The sequence below is a fragment of the Juglans microcarpa x Juglans regia genome, chromosome 4D (assembly GCF_004785595.1).
Source record: "Juglans microcarpa x Juglans regia isolate MS1-56 chromosome 4D, Jm3101_v1.0, whole genome shotgun sequence".
Classification (NCBI taxonomy): Eukaryota; Viridiplantae; Streptophyta; class Magnoliopsida; order Fagales; family Juglandaceae; genus Juglans; species Juglans microcarpa x Juglans regia.
In genome coordinates, this window is record NC_054600.1 from 16,824,304 (window position 1) to 16,840,261 (window position 15,958).

Here is a 15,958-nt window from a genome sequence, read left to right on the forward strand (position 1 = left end):
ATCCTTATGAACATATTTTGCATGTTCATGTAAAGAAAATTGTGACTTGTGATAGGCAGTGCTCAGTCTGCTTGCTCCGTTCGCTTGTTTTGGGGCTCGTGTTGGGATTCAGGGTACCTAAGCGTGGCTCAAGGCCAATGGCACTATCACTTGATGTTGGTGGAGAATCTTATGAATTGAGTGAAGTGTCTTATGTCTGAGGCGGCATAAGTTCACTTTTTATTTTTTTAACACATTTAAATATTTTTAAAAAATAAAAAATATACTAATACACTAATAGTCACTTCTTTAAACAGTAAGTAAAAGAAAAATAAATAAATATATAAACGGTTAAAATGAGACGACAAAATGACATTTATTCAAACATTAATAGGTGAGTAGAGCCTTCAAAAGAGAGAGCCAATATGGATAAATTGGCCGTCGTGAAGCTCAAATTCAAAAAAGGGTCAGAGAAAAGAAACCCACAAATGAGGAGCTCTGGCCATTTGGTCGGGCAATTGTTTTTCCCATCATTTTCCCTCTAGTACATGCAACATCCAGAAACTCAGAACGACCCTTTTTCCAGTCCGAGAGGAAAAGGGAAAAGCCATTTTAGAAAACAGAAGTTTGAGCACCACATTCTGGCAGAATGAAATTCTCTGACCCAAGAAATCTATTTTCCATGAAAAACAGAGATTACCAGACGAAAGAATTATTATATGTAATGTTTGGCGATCAAACTCTGTCCGATATCTATCTTCCTTTTGACTTCAATTCTTCGCACTATCGATCATGATTTCTACTTCATTTAGGCAATCAAGCTCCTCACTTGTATTACAAAAAATCTGTCTATTAGAATAAAAAAAGGTAAGTTACTGAGAAACTAAGGCCCGATTTGGACAGTGAATCTATCTCAACTCATCTGTCTCATCTACATTAGCAATTCTCCCAGACTTTCAAATAAAATATAATAAATAATACAACTTTTTCAAATCCCAAAATAAGAATAATATTCTAACAATATTTTATTCAACTTTCATCTCATCTCATCTAAACTCACTATCCAAACCCTTCTACAATTACAATTACAGCATCTCCTAGAAACACAGCCACCCATGTAAGTACCAACAAAACAAAAGCAAGAAGATAAATTACAAAACCACTTTACACCAGATGAGATCTTTGATAAGAGGTAACCCTCAAAACACTAACATTAATAACTCCAGATGGTAATATATCCATTGCTTCTGAAGTGCAAAACTTCCTTAGCTTGTATCTGTCCGTTCAGCTTTTACCATGTAAAACCGAATCTTTTCATGGACTCCAAAACTTTTTTACAAGCTACTTTTTTTGCAATCTTTTTATCTCTGTCTATAGCAGTACCCTTGAGTAGGTGTCCTTTAGCTTCGACCTCTATTGTAATTGAAGTAAGACCATTGTTGCGGGACTTGATGGGTTTATTCATAATGTAATGCTCTTTTTGGCATAACTCATTCAACTCCCTTGAAGGATTGGGCTTCACTGTTTCAGGTGTAACCAGAGGCTCCAAAAGTGGCCTTATACTGCGAAAGACCACCTCCATATCGTATCTTGAATCAACAAGAATGGCTCCTGCAAGAGACTCTATAACATCACCAAGTACCTGTCATAAATTAGAAAATATCTGATGATTTCTCAAATAAAATCAACGAACTTGAAAAGCCAAAACCTATGTATTAGCCACAAGTAGAGAAGTGAGGATTTTAAAAAAGGGAAAAGAATGGATGAAGAGAAGAAAGGGAAGGAACAAAATAAGCGAAGAAGAGGAAATCAAGCTCCAGCATCAAGTAAGGTGAAAACATGTATAAGCTTAAACTCAATTAACCTTAGGGAAAGTTGTGTCTGACTCCCATCCAAAAGTTGATTCTGAAGATAACTTCTCGAAGTTGTAAACAGTTTCAACTATATGCTTGTGGAGTTCTTGTGAGGCATGGAGGATGTGTTTATGTAGCCCACACTTAACTGCAGATCGTGCATAACAATCATTATTCACAGAAGCAGATCTCATATCAGTTAGTAGTGCTGGCGACAGCCCAGGATATTTATAGTAGAAATGCTTGGTTATGATATAATCCAACACGGAGTCCCCAAGAAATTCAAGTCGCTGCACAAGTAACAAATTGTTAACATCTTCAAAAATGAAAATAAAAAATAAATAAGATATTAAAACTCCTGAAATAGAAGAAAGAGAGAGGTGAAGAGAAAGAAAGCGTTTCAGGAGTACGTGTCTGTGTTTTATCAGAAAATGCAAACAGCAATCATTTTGTGGTTACCATATACGGTTAAAATATACAGTCAATGAAATGAAGCTAACGTGTAAGTTGTCTGATGAAATTAGTGGCAGGACTCTCATCTCTATTGCCATCTAATTTACCTGATAACATCTTGGAATCTCAGGAAGCATGTAAGAACCATGGGTCAATGCTTCCACTAACAAAGAGTGATCATGAAATGAGTAGTTCACTAGGTTCTCCAACTGTCTAACATTTAGAAGCTTCTCAGCGTGAACTTGGAAGTGCCTCTCGTATGGTGTAATGTGAAAATCCATCTTTATACCCAACCAATCCATAAAAAATATGGCTGCCGTTTCACCACCTGTGCTAACTAATGCACCAATTAGTGCCTCAACAACATCAGCGACATGTTTACTCTTCACCTTCCTAGTTTCCTTAATATAGATTTTTCTTGTATTAAAAAGCAACTCCTCACTTAATGCATAACTCGCAGATCTATCACCAGGAATGATCCACTTTTTTGGATCGAAGGACTTGTTACGAATAAACCCCTACAATTTGAAAATTGGAAAGTGAGTCAACAATACAATGAAATAAACTGAAGTTAAAAGTATCATGAGAACTAAGCAAATATAAAATAGTCATATCACAAAAGGAGTTCCAAAAGGACATTCAACTTTGATGAACATGGTGAAATCTGAAGCAGCTAAAGGCCTAATTTTACTTTTTCTAACCAAGTCCTCTAAAGGGAGGAGGTTCTGGAAATAATGCAAATTCATACCAATAGTTCAGGATCCTTGCGCAACAATATTTGCAAGAGGAAGTAGAGGGGTTTCAGAATGTATACATACTAGAACTGAACGTAAAGATATTTACAACTGAAATGAAGGAATGTCATGCAAGCCAGTACAACAAGAAACAAGCAAATAGAAAATGGCTTATCTGAGATCCCTAGATGAAATACGCCAGAGGATTAGAAACAGTTCTACCACAAGTTAACCATAAAGTCAATATCCTATTGGCATTTGATTTAGTACCAAAAGGGACAGAATATACAAACCATATGCATGCATATATATGTACAAAACAACATCAATAACTCTAACAAAAGGAAATATAAAAGTGAAAAATAAAACAAATCCATAAGAATGACAAAACCATAAATTTAAAGAACCATTAAAAAAGAAATTACTGGAAGTTTGCGGTCACATCCAAACTTGCAAAGAGCTGCATTCGAAATTAATTTTTCTTTCTTGACACTGAGGACACCCTCGTGCTGATTTTTATAGGTCTTGAAAAGCTGTTGACTGACAGCATATTTGAGAAAAGAATCTCCAAGTGTTTCTAAGGACTCCAAGTGGAATATCTCTTGGCAATTCTTTGTAGTAATTGCTTCCAGCACCTACAATGAAGATATTGTCAGTACAATTTCAAACAAAAATTTCAATATGCTTTCAATGACGGTGATAAATAAAACTTATTAAACAGTTGATCAGGCCAAAATGTGAGGGCCAGAGAGAGGGGTGGAGGCTGGCAGTGAATGGAGTCATGTCACCAGTAACTAAATAACTTTCCTGACACAGCAACTAAGGACAAAGAATATCTTCTATAATGCATTGGATGAACGGTGGAGTTTCAGTGGAAAGTACAACTAAGTTTGCAAAAAATCAATGTAAATGTGGCTAATATACAATGCAAAAAATTCAATGTAAATATAGCTAATATACAATACTATAAATAGGAAAAAGATCAGTTCCGCGCTTTATTTTGAATGATAACTAATATTTTCATGAAAATGGAGCAGGACCACATGCTTTATCCACCAATATGTATAGGACAAAAAGACAGCTTATCTTCAATGTTCCAAAAGTAGCATGCATGATCTCAGTTGTTCTTGACAGCAAAGGCTATTCACTTAAGTCCATTGTTCACACAATCATTCTATTGCGCAATACTTATGATAATAGACAAAAAAAATCATATAAGCCAAAAAAACATAGACAAGATCATTATGGACTGGCACTTCGGTTCATAAATGCCAACTGTGCGAGCAAATTTATAAGGATAATGTACCTTGGAGACTGGAATGACATCATTTTGCATGCAATGATCCAAAAGCATCCTTTTTAAGTTGACAGCTATAAGCAAAGACTCAAGCCGGTGCAAGATTGAAGGAACAAATGAGAACGAATAAAATATAGAGACAGGTATCGGCGACATAACTATAGAACAAAGTTCCGGAGGCAATTCAACCGACCACTTACTCGATCCTGAAAACATAAAACATTTAATGTTAACTTATACAGAAATATCATTAGATCTAATCATGTCAAAGAGCTTATTCAAGAAAAATTCTTCTAGGGTGTCCTAGTCATTCACTCCCTTCCCACAGTATATCATAATACCACCTGTATTTGGGGATTAAATTAAGATGAATAACTTCTGGGGAGAGGGGCAGACCAGCTGGCATAATCCATTTTGTTCTAATCAAAAGGATTGGACAAGAGTCCAAAACCAACAACACGGCGTCTAAAGAATTATGTGAAATCAAAGACTAGTGGGAAAAAAAGGCAAATCTTCATTCAAATTAGTAAAGAAGCATGCATCCATTTTATACAAACCACATTCCAAATAAAGGGTAGAACCAACTATACTAGTACTTGAACTGAAACCATGTCCAAGAGAATCATAGAATAGTTCACGCTATAATTTTGAGAGAGTAGAGGCACAAAGAACTGGAAAATCGCCAATGACTTTTGACATGCTTTGCTTGTGCAAAAGAAAGGATGAGAATGTAACGTATGGGAAAAGAGAATTTTAAACCTTTCTCTTTCTGCTCTCTGCATCTTTGAAGGTAATTTTGCACCTTAAAAATGTGTATCCCATTAACCAATGATTCATGATCAAAACGCAGCTTGATGCCATGCCTGCATTTTCAAAGATTCAGATTAATTATAATTTAACACTGCACAAATATAACATATTCCATCCATATTTTTGTAACATATTCCATTCAATTTAAAGAACAATGTTATTTTTTTCAATCAAGAGCCAATAAGAACATACCATTCTTCAAAGTACTTTTTGTAGGTCATGATTCTGCCATCCTGAAGCGTCAGACATGAGTTTGCATTCAATCCCAAAATCCCAGTTATGCAATACAATTTACCATTGTGTGGGGTGCAGACCAAAGAATTCTTAAGCAGGCAAATGCATACAGGACCATCTTTGGTTTGCACACTACGAGCACAACCCTTGGGCAAATAACAATTTAAGTGATATTCACAAAAATTTTCACATGAAAAGAGCACAGAAGTAACACATAGCCAATCAATGATCAGAGGTCTCTGATGTTTGCCAGTGGCTGGGAGCAAAAGATAATCAGTCTCATCTCCCAAAAACTCTCCATCCAAACATTCTTTTAACTTGTTCAAATTGTGATCTATAAGAACTCTTAAAAGAGTTATCTGAAACCTTCTACACAAAAGGACCTGCAAATAAAGTTTCACAAAGAGAAATAAATTCCTTTATTATTTTATATACCACTTATACGAACAAATTAAAGCAAAGAAAATACCTGTGTGTGTGTGTGTGTGTGTGTGTGTGTGTGTGTGAGAGAGAGAGAGAAGTTACTTGATCTGGTCTAAGATTGATAACTCCTACATATTTAAAGTTCACTGTCAAACTACCCCTGTCAGTGTCCAAGTCAAAATGCATGCTTCCAACCTCAGATCCTAGCTCATTTTTCATGACAAGGACAATATCACGAACTGGAATGTCATACACAAAGCTCTGCTTCAACTCAATCAAGTAGCAATGATACTTCATTATATCAGAATCCTTTGGCCAGCGACCGACCAGTTCAGGTGAGAAGTAACAGGGTTGCTCATCAATATAAGGTTCATTCCCTGTACATTAAACAGTTACAGAGAGGAATAGTCGACCAGTTCAGGTGAGAAGTAACAGGGTTGCTCATCAATATAAGGTTCATTCCCTGTACATTAAACAGTTACAGAGAGGAATAGTAGAAATCGTGAAAAGGTTCAAAAAATTGACTGGGAAAACAATGCAAGGGGGTATAGACTTCTCTGTCTTGTAAACGACATCACGAGTATAGATTCATTGCAGGCAGAAATAAAGGCCACAATATAAAAATATTACCACTTTCTTGAGCATCAGCTTCTTCAACAACAATATCTGGAACAAGATTATCAGTCAAAGCACCAATCTCGTGAAGTTGCTTGCATGCTTCAAGGCAGGCAGTTTGCTTCAGAATTTTAGCATTGATGTTTCCTTGTAAAACAACGTTTTGTAAAGGACAACTCTTGGGAAGATATAAAGTGCAAGTCTTCTGATCCCACCTGGGAGCTGGTTTAAAATAGCTAAAGAAGATAAAAGAAAGACATAAGCTCAAATCACAGAAAACTTGAAGTTAATAATTTAATGACCAATAGCACATTGAAAATAAAGATTAATAATTTAGAATAACTAACCAATCAGAAGGGAGCCGTGAACAATAGAAGAATATCAAACTGACACTAGAAGAAAGAGTCACAGTCGCTCCAGTGCTTTCAACACAATAAAATTTCTCATCATTTAAATCAGTTTGAAGAGGTGAGCAAGGAAGCGAAGCATGGCGTAGTGATGCATTTCTCATGATATCTCCACTAGCAAGATATTTCTCCAGTCGAGATTGAGTAGCACAATCCTCGCTGTAGATTATGAAAAGACAATATTGTACACTGAGTGAACCATATATGTTCTAAATACGTCAGCTCGGCATTTTCTTCCTAGGAAGAAATAGTAAATCCAAAGATTTTAGGGAGAGAAATTAGTGGCACGCTGGGCATGCTTGGGTAATGATATGAGATAAGAATTCTGTGAATAGTAGTGAAATGGTTTGTGAATAGTAGTGAAATGGTTTCAGGTAAGTTATTTTATTGGGCTTTGGGAAATGAGAGCAAAAATTAAATAAAAATATTATAAAGTTAAAAAATTATTGAATATAATTTTTGTTTTGCAATTTGAAAAAGTTAAATTGTTTTTTTTTTGTGTTTTGTTTGGAAATTTGGGAAATAAGTAATGTTACATATAGCCTTGAAATACGCAAGAGTTGCGCAATCTTTTTGAAAAAAAGTGAGGTCCACTATTAAAAATTTATTTTTTTTAATGTGGATCCTATATTTACTCACTTTTTTCAAAGAGATTGCGCGGCGCTTGCATATTCTACGACTGCAAATATCATTTTTCTTGAAATGAGATAGAATGTTCTCAACTCATCTCACTTCCTAAACATGGCCTTGGACTTAAATTGGAAACAAAATTGAGGTAGAAATTTTCAGAAAATTTCAAAACTCATGTTCCTGAATGAACCAGGGTTAAAAGGTGTATGATAATTAAAAGAATATTACCTCTTAACCATTAAAATGTAATCTGAATGTTTCATTCTAGCACGGCCCCTGGACTGTATGAAACTACAAACAGTGGCCGAAGGGTCAAATCTAATAACCAAGTTGCAGCTTTGAACATCTAAACCCTCTTCAAGAATTGATGTTGCAACAATGACGTTCACCTATGGACACATTTCAGACCACAGTCAAACAAGGAAATTGGTGATTAGCACATCATTCCGAAACTCTGTGGACGAAGAAAAAACATACCATGCCTTTACGAAATTCTTGCACAATTTCATTTTGTTTTTTCCTTGTCTGTGATTGCAACCGAGAGTTGTTCCCTGCAATGTATTTAGACTTCCAGCTGCAGTATTTTGGAAGCAACTCCTCCAAAAGAGAATGTAATACAATGGCTGTAACGATCCTTTCCACAAAGACTATACATCTGATATCTTTTAGATATCTGTATTCACATAATTCATGGAAAATGTTACGAACGAATGTTTCAATTACGTAGATGAGTTTAACAAAAAAGACCAAAAAAAATTAAATGTAAGTTTCAAATTCTGGCCAACCCATTACTTTTCTAGAATTGAGAACTAGAGATTACGTACGAGCAATATCCTACATAGGATTTATTGAAAAGAGCTCAGCTTTATCAAAATGATTAACATAGGTTTGCGGCAAACTTAAATTAGCTCATTCATGCCTCCTTCAAATTATCATTATGTTAGGGAAGTCAACGTTCCTACACAAACGTGGGAACAAATACTTGGAAAGTTTCAGTTATTTGAGAGTGCAAATTGATGCGGCTAGACTCCAGGCATTTTAATTAGATATAAAATGGCATTTATAAAGTTTCACAAAGATAATGATAAAGCATGGCAGGAGAACCTGTATTCATGAAGCGATTCAATGAGACAGACAACTTTTGAAGTTAGAAGCCCTGCGTCCATATTAGCTTTAACATCATTACCGATAGACCAGTCTGGACCTGAATATAAGAAAAGAAAGAATGAATGGAAGTAATCTACAAATGGAAAGGCAAATCAACAGCATTTCTTCAGATTTAAGGTTTTAAGGTACCTGATGGAATGTAAGTTGAAAATGCATGGAAAGCGTCCAAACTGAAATGTTTAACAATTGTCTCACCAAACACATCCAGTTTACCCCATGGAATTGAGTCAGCTTCAGTGCACAAGTCAGAATCAAAGCATGAAAAGGACTGTGCAGCCTGTTTCAGAGATACACAACCAGTTTGATGTCAGCTAAGCCATTGCCATTAATAGAGTGAATCCAAAAACATAGAGAACAAAGACTGAGAAATTAGTACCTTTAGAGCCAGCCAAACACCAAGCTCATCCAAACAGAATATCAAAGCTGAAAAAACCTTTGATATATTTTTGCTCATAGAATCTGTAGTAGATTCTACAAGATCAGACTTCTTCAGAGAGAGTTCGTGCTGAGGAGAACCAACTCAACTGTTAGTGCTTTCCATGAAGCAAACTAGCCCTTTCAAGTTAAACATACAGATATGTTAAAAAAAAAGGATAACAAAAGACTACATGACATATACCATGTAATGTCCCAAGGGAAGGAAGGCCCAAGCCTCATTTGGGCCCTACTTTGAAAGGACTAGTCAATGGTGTAGTTGGAGCCCCATTAGAATCATTATAAAGAGGAAGAATTCCTCCCAACCAAGTAATGTGGGATCCCATACACCACCTACACACATCACTCAATATGGGGTATCAAAATCTCCCCCCTTAAATTTCCAACGTCCTAGTCGGGCCATTCCATCATAGGCGACACAGCTCAAGTCCCACATTATTAGCAAGGATCCAGTTATGATATCATTTGTAACGCCCCAGGGGAAGGCCCAAGTCACATTTGGGTCTTACTCTAAAAGGACTAATCAATGGTACAATTGGAGCCTCATTGGAATCATTATAAAGAGCAAGAATTTCTCTCTCACAAGCAATGTGGATCCCATATAACACCTAAAATACATCACTTAGTATGTGGTATCACATACCAATAATTGACATTATACACAGAATGGAAGTTACAATTAAATGTGGAAGTGCAGAGGTTTCAAAACAACAAAACACCTAGCATGGTGGTTTTCGACACAATTTTCTAAATTGGAATCAAACTCCAAAATTATATCTAATCCATTTTACAACAAGTCCATATAGAATAGAATTTATTACACGAGACATTCATAAAATGTGCTCACCTTTTCTTTCAAACTCTGCAATTCAATAGTTAAATGTGCATATAAGCTACAAGGGATTTCCTTGTGCCTATAAACCTTAAACTTCGGAGTTGAAAACGGTATAAACTGAGCAAGCACAGATTCACTAGCACAGGTATAAACCTTCAACCAACAAGATAATAATAACAAAAGTCAATCAATTATTTACCCACGAAACTAACACAATCATTAGGCAAATGAACAATCCACAAACAAATTGAGGAAGAATTTAGACACAGCAGAAGCAACCTTTGAATTCATCAGGGTCTCAAGTTCCTTAATCTTTTCCCAAAAAGAGAATTCTGACACTCCACCTATATCCATTGGAGGGGAAAAAGGTTAGAAATCAAAATATTGATATTCATCGCCAAGCAGAGAGTATAAAGTTACAATTAGTATAAGCTATATCAAAGGTTGCGTACTTTTTGTTTTTATGGGAGAAGCAGTCATTCCAAATATTCTAGGAAGTTTGGATATTTCAGACCTTAGCTGACGGTGATAGAACTCCTGAAAATGCATTCCAGAAGCTTTGAATATAACAAAGGCATGTTTTATATGCAACAAATACATTATCCATAAGAAATAATGCAGCGTGAAATTTCAGTCATATCATTAGTGACAAATCAACCAAACAAGAACGGCAACTTCAATAAAACCACATCCAACAATTGCATGCATTGCAAGTACAAAACCCTCTAAATATCATGCATTTTACCTCCTCTCCAAGATATTTAAATAAAATAAAAAAACACCTCATTTTCCTATATTAATAAGATTGCAAGGACGTTACCGCAAAATATAACAAAATCTTGATAACACAACAACCTATCCATAAACAAGCCTTCAATAAAAATAATCCAAAATCTTCCATATATGGCCATCTCTTCTGTGAAATAACAATAATAGTGAATGTTTTGGCTATTGACTTGACAGTAGCCACCAAAAATACTTAACCACTTAGGCCATGTTTGGATAGTGAAAGTGTTTCATCTCAACTCATCTCAACATTACAACTTTCCTAAATTCTCACACAATATATATTACAATTTAACTTTTTCAAATCTTAAAACAATAATAATATTAAAAAATAATATTCTAACAATAGTTTATTCAGCTTTCAACTTTCACCTAAAACCATATCATCTCATCTAACTATCCAAACCACACCTTAATCAATAAGAAATATGCCCAACACCCAACAACTTATATGAAGATATCAGTGTTCTAGATAAATTAGTAATACTAAAATTTACTAACATCCTTAACTCAAGCTTTATGGCAAGGCAAATCCCAGTATCATAATGTATCTGACCTCCAAAATACATAAAATATAATCGCACATGTTTATATTCTCACAATCTTATAGACCAGTCAGTTTAGAATACAAATACTCGTAAGATTGAAAAATAGAAATCCCAAAGAAAAAGCTATAATATGCATTAAAAGAAATTAAAGAAGTTCAAAGAGGTAGTAGTTTTAAGGTTACGTTTGGATGTTGTAATGAGTTGAGTTGACTTGTTAAAAATAGTATTTTGTGGATCCCATTGAGATGGATTTAACTTTTTAGGTTGAAATGTATGAAGTAGGTTGAGATGAGTTTATTTATGGATTGAAAAAGTAATATGTCCCATCAATAATTGGTTTGAGATGAGTTAAGTTTGGTTCAACAACCAAACACAAGGCTTGGTTTGGGTAGTGAGAATACCTGAGCAGTGTTGAGAATGTTTGTGAATAGTAGGGGTGATAAACGGTCCGGTTGGACCGACCGTTTCGGTCCGGACCAGACCAGACCGAGACTTAGACCGGTCCGGTCCGGTCCACATTTTAGAGGACCGAAAAGTTTCGGTCCGGTCCACGGTTTTTCCGGACCGGACCGGACCAGACCAAACCGAATGAAAATAAAAAATAAAAAAAATATTTTATATATAATAATTGTACAATTAACAATATAAAATTTTAAATATATTATTAATACTTGTTAATATTCTATAAATTAACAATATTTTATATATATCTTCATTTAACCTATCACTATTAACAATATCAAATTTTAAATATATTATTAACACTTGTTAATATTCAATGGATTAACTAATATATAATATCAATTAGTTAATTATATAGTAATTATATAAATTAGTAATATAATTTTCATCTAATTTATTATCATTGATCATATAAAATATTTTTTTATTGAGTTTGTTACATAATCCACATTAATAAGTCACTTAATTTAATTTAGTATTTTAAATAAATTTTCTTATTAATTATTTAAAAAAATAAAAAAAAATTAGGCCGAACCGACTGGGCCGGACCAGACGGGTGTTGGGACCGGTCCGGTCCGGAAAAATGATGGACCGAAAATATTCGGTCCATCGCCAGACCGGACCGGACCATTTTCACTCCTAGTGAATAGTAGTGAAAAAGTAATGAAAAAATAATAATAAAATATTGAATAGTAGTAAAAAGTAGGTGAAAAGTAATAATAAAGTAAAAAATAGTAGTGAGAGTACTTGAGATACTCTCACTTGCCAAACACTCTTGTTCAATATTACTCCGATGAATGAATTCTCCATCTTCTAATACGTGTCAAGAAATGCAAGAAAAGAGAAACTTTTTTTCCAATGAAATAAATAGGAGATAGAATTGGCAACATGAAGGTAGAATGATTTCACACAACCAAAGAAAGATTAACCACACAAAATTAGGCAGCCAAACCTATTTTATCAGAGAAGTTTCCAATGGATAAGCACTTGGCACAAATATGATCATTAATGGCTGGAGATGGACTGGCAATAAAGAAAGAAGAAAATATAGCAACTTACCGTCATAATACAAGCATAAGGGTGCTTACCCTTAGCATGGTGACATTCATCAATTATTAAAACCTTAATCATGCTTAATTTGAAAAAGCTATGTCTCAAGCCAGTAAGCAAAATTGCAGGTGTCATTACAAGCACCTGGAAGAAAGAAAAAATAAATTAATAAACCAATTGTAATTATAACTGATTGATTTTAGCTTTTGATATATAACTTACACACCTACATGGAATTAAACACACGATCCTATTCCCCACTCCTTGCTTATGTGGGGTGGAAATAACCATTTGATGCAAAGATCATAGTGGCACTGATTGTTCTGCCGCGTGTTATTAATGTATAGAAATTAAACTAAGTTTGACCCAAAAAGTTACTGAGTAAGAGCACCTTCATACAAACAATTAAAACATTTCTACCCATAAAAGTTAGAAAGCAAGAAATTATCAGACCATCACAACCCTCATCACACCATAATTTTCTTTTTATTAGTACCCTCATCAGACCACAATTATCAGCACAATGTTGATAAATACTTTCAGAAAAAACATGTTTTCGCAAATTTACACCTTTATGAATGGCTTCTGGCTGTCAAAGTCCAGCATTGTGCATTTTTAAGAAAGTGGTAGATAAATGCTTTCGAGAAAATTTTAATTTTTTCATGGAACACAAAACCTGGAAACAAAAAATAATTAGCACACTATCGTAGATGTAGTGAACTTGTAACTTGAATATATTGAGAACATTGAAAAGTTCCGAACCAAGTGTAGTAGATTCTTAGATCAAATATAAACACATGATCTTTTTCTCCAATTGAAGTGAATATGAAAATTCCTACCTCATGTTTTTCTATGTGTTTCTTCCATATAGCAGCCCCCCAAAAGTCAACTCCCATTTCTCCACAATACATGCCCACATTCAGGTCAGTGTGCATTTTCACGGCCTCACCTTGCTATAATAAACAGAGAAAAAAATGAATTTTGGCTTATATCAACAAATGGCACTGTCTCATAATTCCAGAATACCCATGATTTAATATAAGAAGTGAGAGATTTCTGAATTCCAGCTTCAATATCAAACACGAGGATCCTTCAAATTAATTTGAAAACCCAAATTTGACGATCTCAAATGCCATCAGGATGCATGATGCACATGAAATTAAAATTTTCAAAATTCTCTTTCCTCTTTTCTTTTTTGTTTTTTGAAAACCAAATTTCTTTCCTTTTTTTCTGAGAAGTCTTGTGTTGGCTACATGTTTGGCTATAAAATATTTTGAGAATGATTGAAAATGCTTAAGAAATTTTTTTAGATGTCTTATTTCTTGAGTTTTGGAAAAGGAGTGAGAGTTTTAAATATATATTTTTTTTAAATAAGTTTTGTTTGGGAGTTTTTAAAGTGGATAAGTAGAGTTGAAAAGATGCTAGAATATAATTGTTTTAGATTATTTTTTGTTTTGGTATTTGTAAAAGTGGTTTTGATACTGTGTTTGAGTAAATGATTGGATAAAAAGTTGACAATGTGTTTTTTTGATATTTTTTTATGAGTATTAAGATTTTTTTACAAGTAAATGTAGGGCAATCTCATAGCTTAAGCTGCACAAAACTAGAGCAGCAAAGCGGCAAAAAAATTGAGATTTGAAGATATTAGCCGTTAGGTTTGAATTTTTTAAGGTTCTTGAAAACCTAAACAAAATTTTGGAAAATTCCCCCAAACCAAACATGGCCTAAAATTTTCCAAATTTTCAACAATCAAATCAAACAGCTTTAAGGATAAAACATATCCTGCAATGCTACCGAGCATTAGAAAAGGGGAAAAAAAGTAGGAAATCCAATGCTTATTGTATCACCACCCATAGGGACCATACCTAACAACTCAAAAAATATGATCTGAAAATTGAAGAAATAAAAAATAAATGCGCTGAATCCCATAAAACCCAAAGGTGTTTAATTTATGACTAATGCTGGATATTAAACTCTCATCCCACTATATATAATGTAGCACTTCTAACACCCCTTGATCATCGTTTATTTTTTTAAGAAAAACTCAAATGTTGATGGGCAATCTTTGTCGTAGTGGGAAGAATGTGAGATGAGAGTGTGGAATTTAGAATTTTCATCGGTTTATATATTCCTCGTGCACACATTAGCAAGCATATACCTATGCCTAATGCAAACATGTGAGTGCATGCATGATGACATGAAGAGAAGGAAAGGTATCGGGTAGCAGTTGCCATACTTGAGAGACCAATACAACTTGGGGAACTAAGAAGACAGCAATGAAAGGTGAAGGCTTGCGGAGAAGATAGGCATAGCTGCGTAGAAGCATGATGGCAATAAGAGTCTTGCCGGAGCCAGTCTCCAAGAACACTATAGTGTTCTGCTTGATTGATATCTCCAGCGCTTCAAGCTGATAACTGCAACAACAACATACCATACATTTTTTTTTTTTTGGCCCAAATTTAACACACAAACACCCACCCCACAACATAGAGAGATCAAAATGATAGCAACTTTAGAAACTCTTGATGAACGCTTATCTGGGATACGAAGGCAAACAGAAACTTAAAAAGAAAACAAAAACCCATTTTTGGTTAAATATCTACCTTCATTTCCCATAACCAAACAATGAAAAACGAAAATGAGAATCCATCCAGCACTCATCCGAAACAACATCCCGATATTTAATTTTTCTGCTTATATATATAATATATATATATATATATATATATTCTCATCAACCAAACAATAAAAGAGAAAATTGAGGAACCACCTTCTTGCAAATGAGAGAGGATCAACAGATGGATGCTGGGATCCACCTCCTAAGACAGTAACAGATTCCATGGCTTCTCCTTTTCGCTCTCTACACCATCATTCACCAAACAGAACAGATTAATCTCCAACGAAGTGCAATAAAAAAATAAAATCAAAACCAAAGTTGAGAACTTGAAAACTCAGTGGTTCATGCAGAGAGTGATCGAAGAGAAACGAGAGAAAGAAGGAATTCCAAGCTGTATGGTAGTAGAGTGTGATTACAGAGGTTTGAGTAAAAAGCGCGTTGCAGTCTGCAGAGTAGAAGTGCGCTGCAACATGCGATTATATACTTGAAGACTTGGAAAGTTGTTGTACTCTTTCCTGGGTTGGAAACTTGCTCTCCAAGGCTTGAAAAAGCCATTGTTACCATTATTATAATTTATTGTTACGAAGTTGGCAAGTGTAAACGACACAGATGACGGACCCCAC

The 15,958-nt window shown here is 34.7% G+C and overlaps 1 protein-coding gene across 7 annotated transcripts; it reads right to left on the bottom strand.

Moving 5' to 3' along the window:
- Nucleotides 1-980: 980 nt before the first annotated feature.
- On the bottom strand, nt 981-15,877 carry LOC121259750 (endoribonuclease Dicer homolog 2). Of its 7 annotated transcripts, none has more exons than XM_041161474.1 (23): nt 15,648-15,876; nt 15,489-15,578; nt 14,955-15,132; nt 13,558-13,671; nt 12,728-12,862; nt 10,325-10,409; nt 10,152-10,216; nt 9,885-10,025; nt 8,979-9,107; nt 8,732-8,879; nt 8,540-8,639; nt 7,913-8,108; nt 7,664-7,824; nt 6,746-6,964; nt 6,414-6,634; nt 5,886-6,160; nt 5,319-5,743; nt 5,076-5,179; nt 4,326-4,522; nt 3,445-3,654; nt 2,393-2,803; nt 1,844-2,122; nt 981-1,621 (listed from the first exon to the last, which is right to left on the bottom strand). In XM_041161474.1, exons 2-23 carry the CDS (start codon nt 15,557-15,559, stop codon nt 1,271-1,273), a joined length of 4,215 nt encoding a protein of 1,404 aa, XP_041017408.1. In that variant the 5' UTR covers nt 15,560-15,578; nt 15,648-15,876; the 3' UTR covers nt 981-1,270. The 7 variants fall into 7 exon arrangements, with proteins under 7 accessions (XP_041017408.1, XP_041017409.1, XP_041017407.1 ...); XM_041161475.1 differs by having other exon boundaries at nt 5,916-6,160; nt 10,152-10,215; nt 10,321-10,409; XM_041161473.1 differs by having other exon boundaries at nt 10,152-10,215; nt 10,321-10,409.
- Between the last annotated feature and the right edge of the window lie 81 nt (nt 15,878-15,958).

Coding starts and splice junctions, on each gene's coding strand:
- LOC121259750 (XM_041161473.1), bottom strand. CDS start 15,559: ATGGAATCTGTTACTGTCTTAGGAGGTGGATCCCAGCATCCATCTGTT. Junction 6,635..6,745: donor TCACGGCTCCCTTCTGATTG/GTTAGTTATTCT, acceptor TATCTTCTTTAG/CTATTTTAAACCAGCTCCCA. Junction 2,804..3,444: donor GATGTGACCGCAAACTTCCA/GTAATTTCTTTT, acceptor TTCAAATTGTAG/GGGTTTATTCGTAACAAGTC.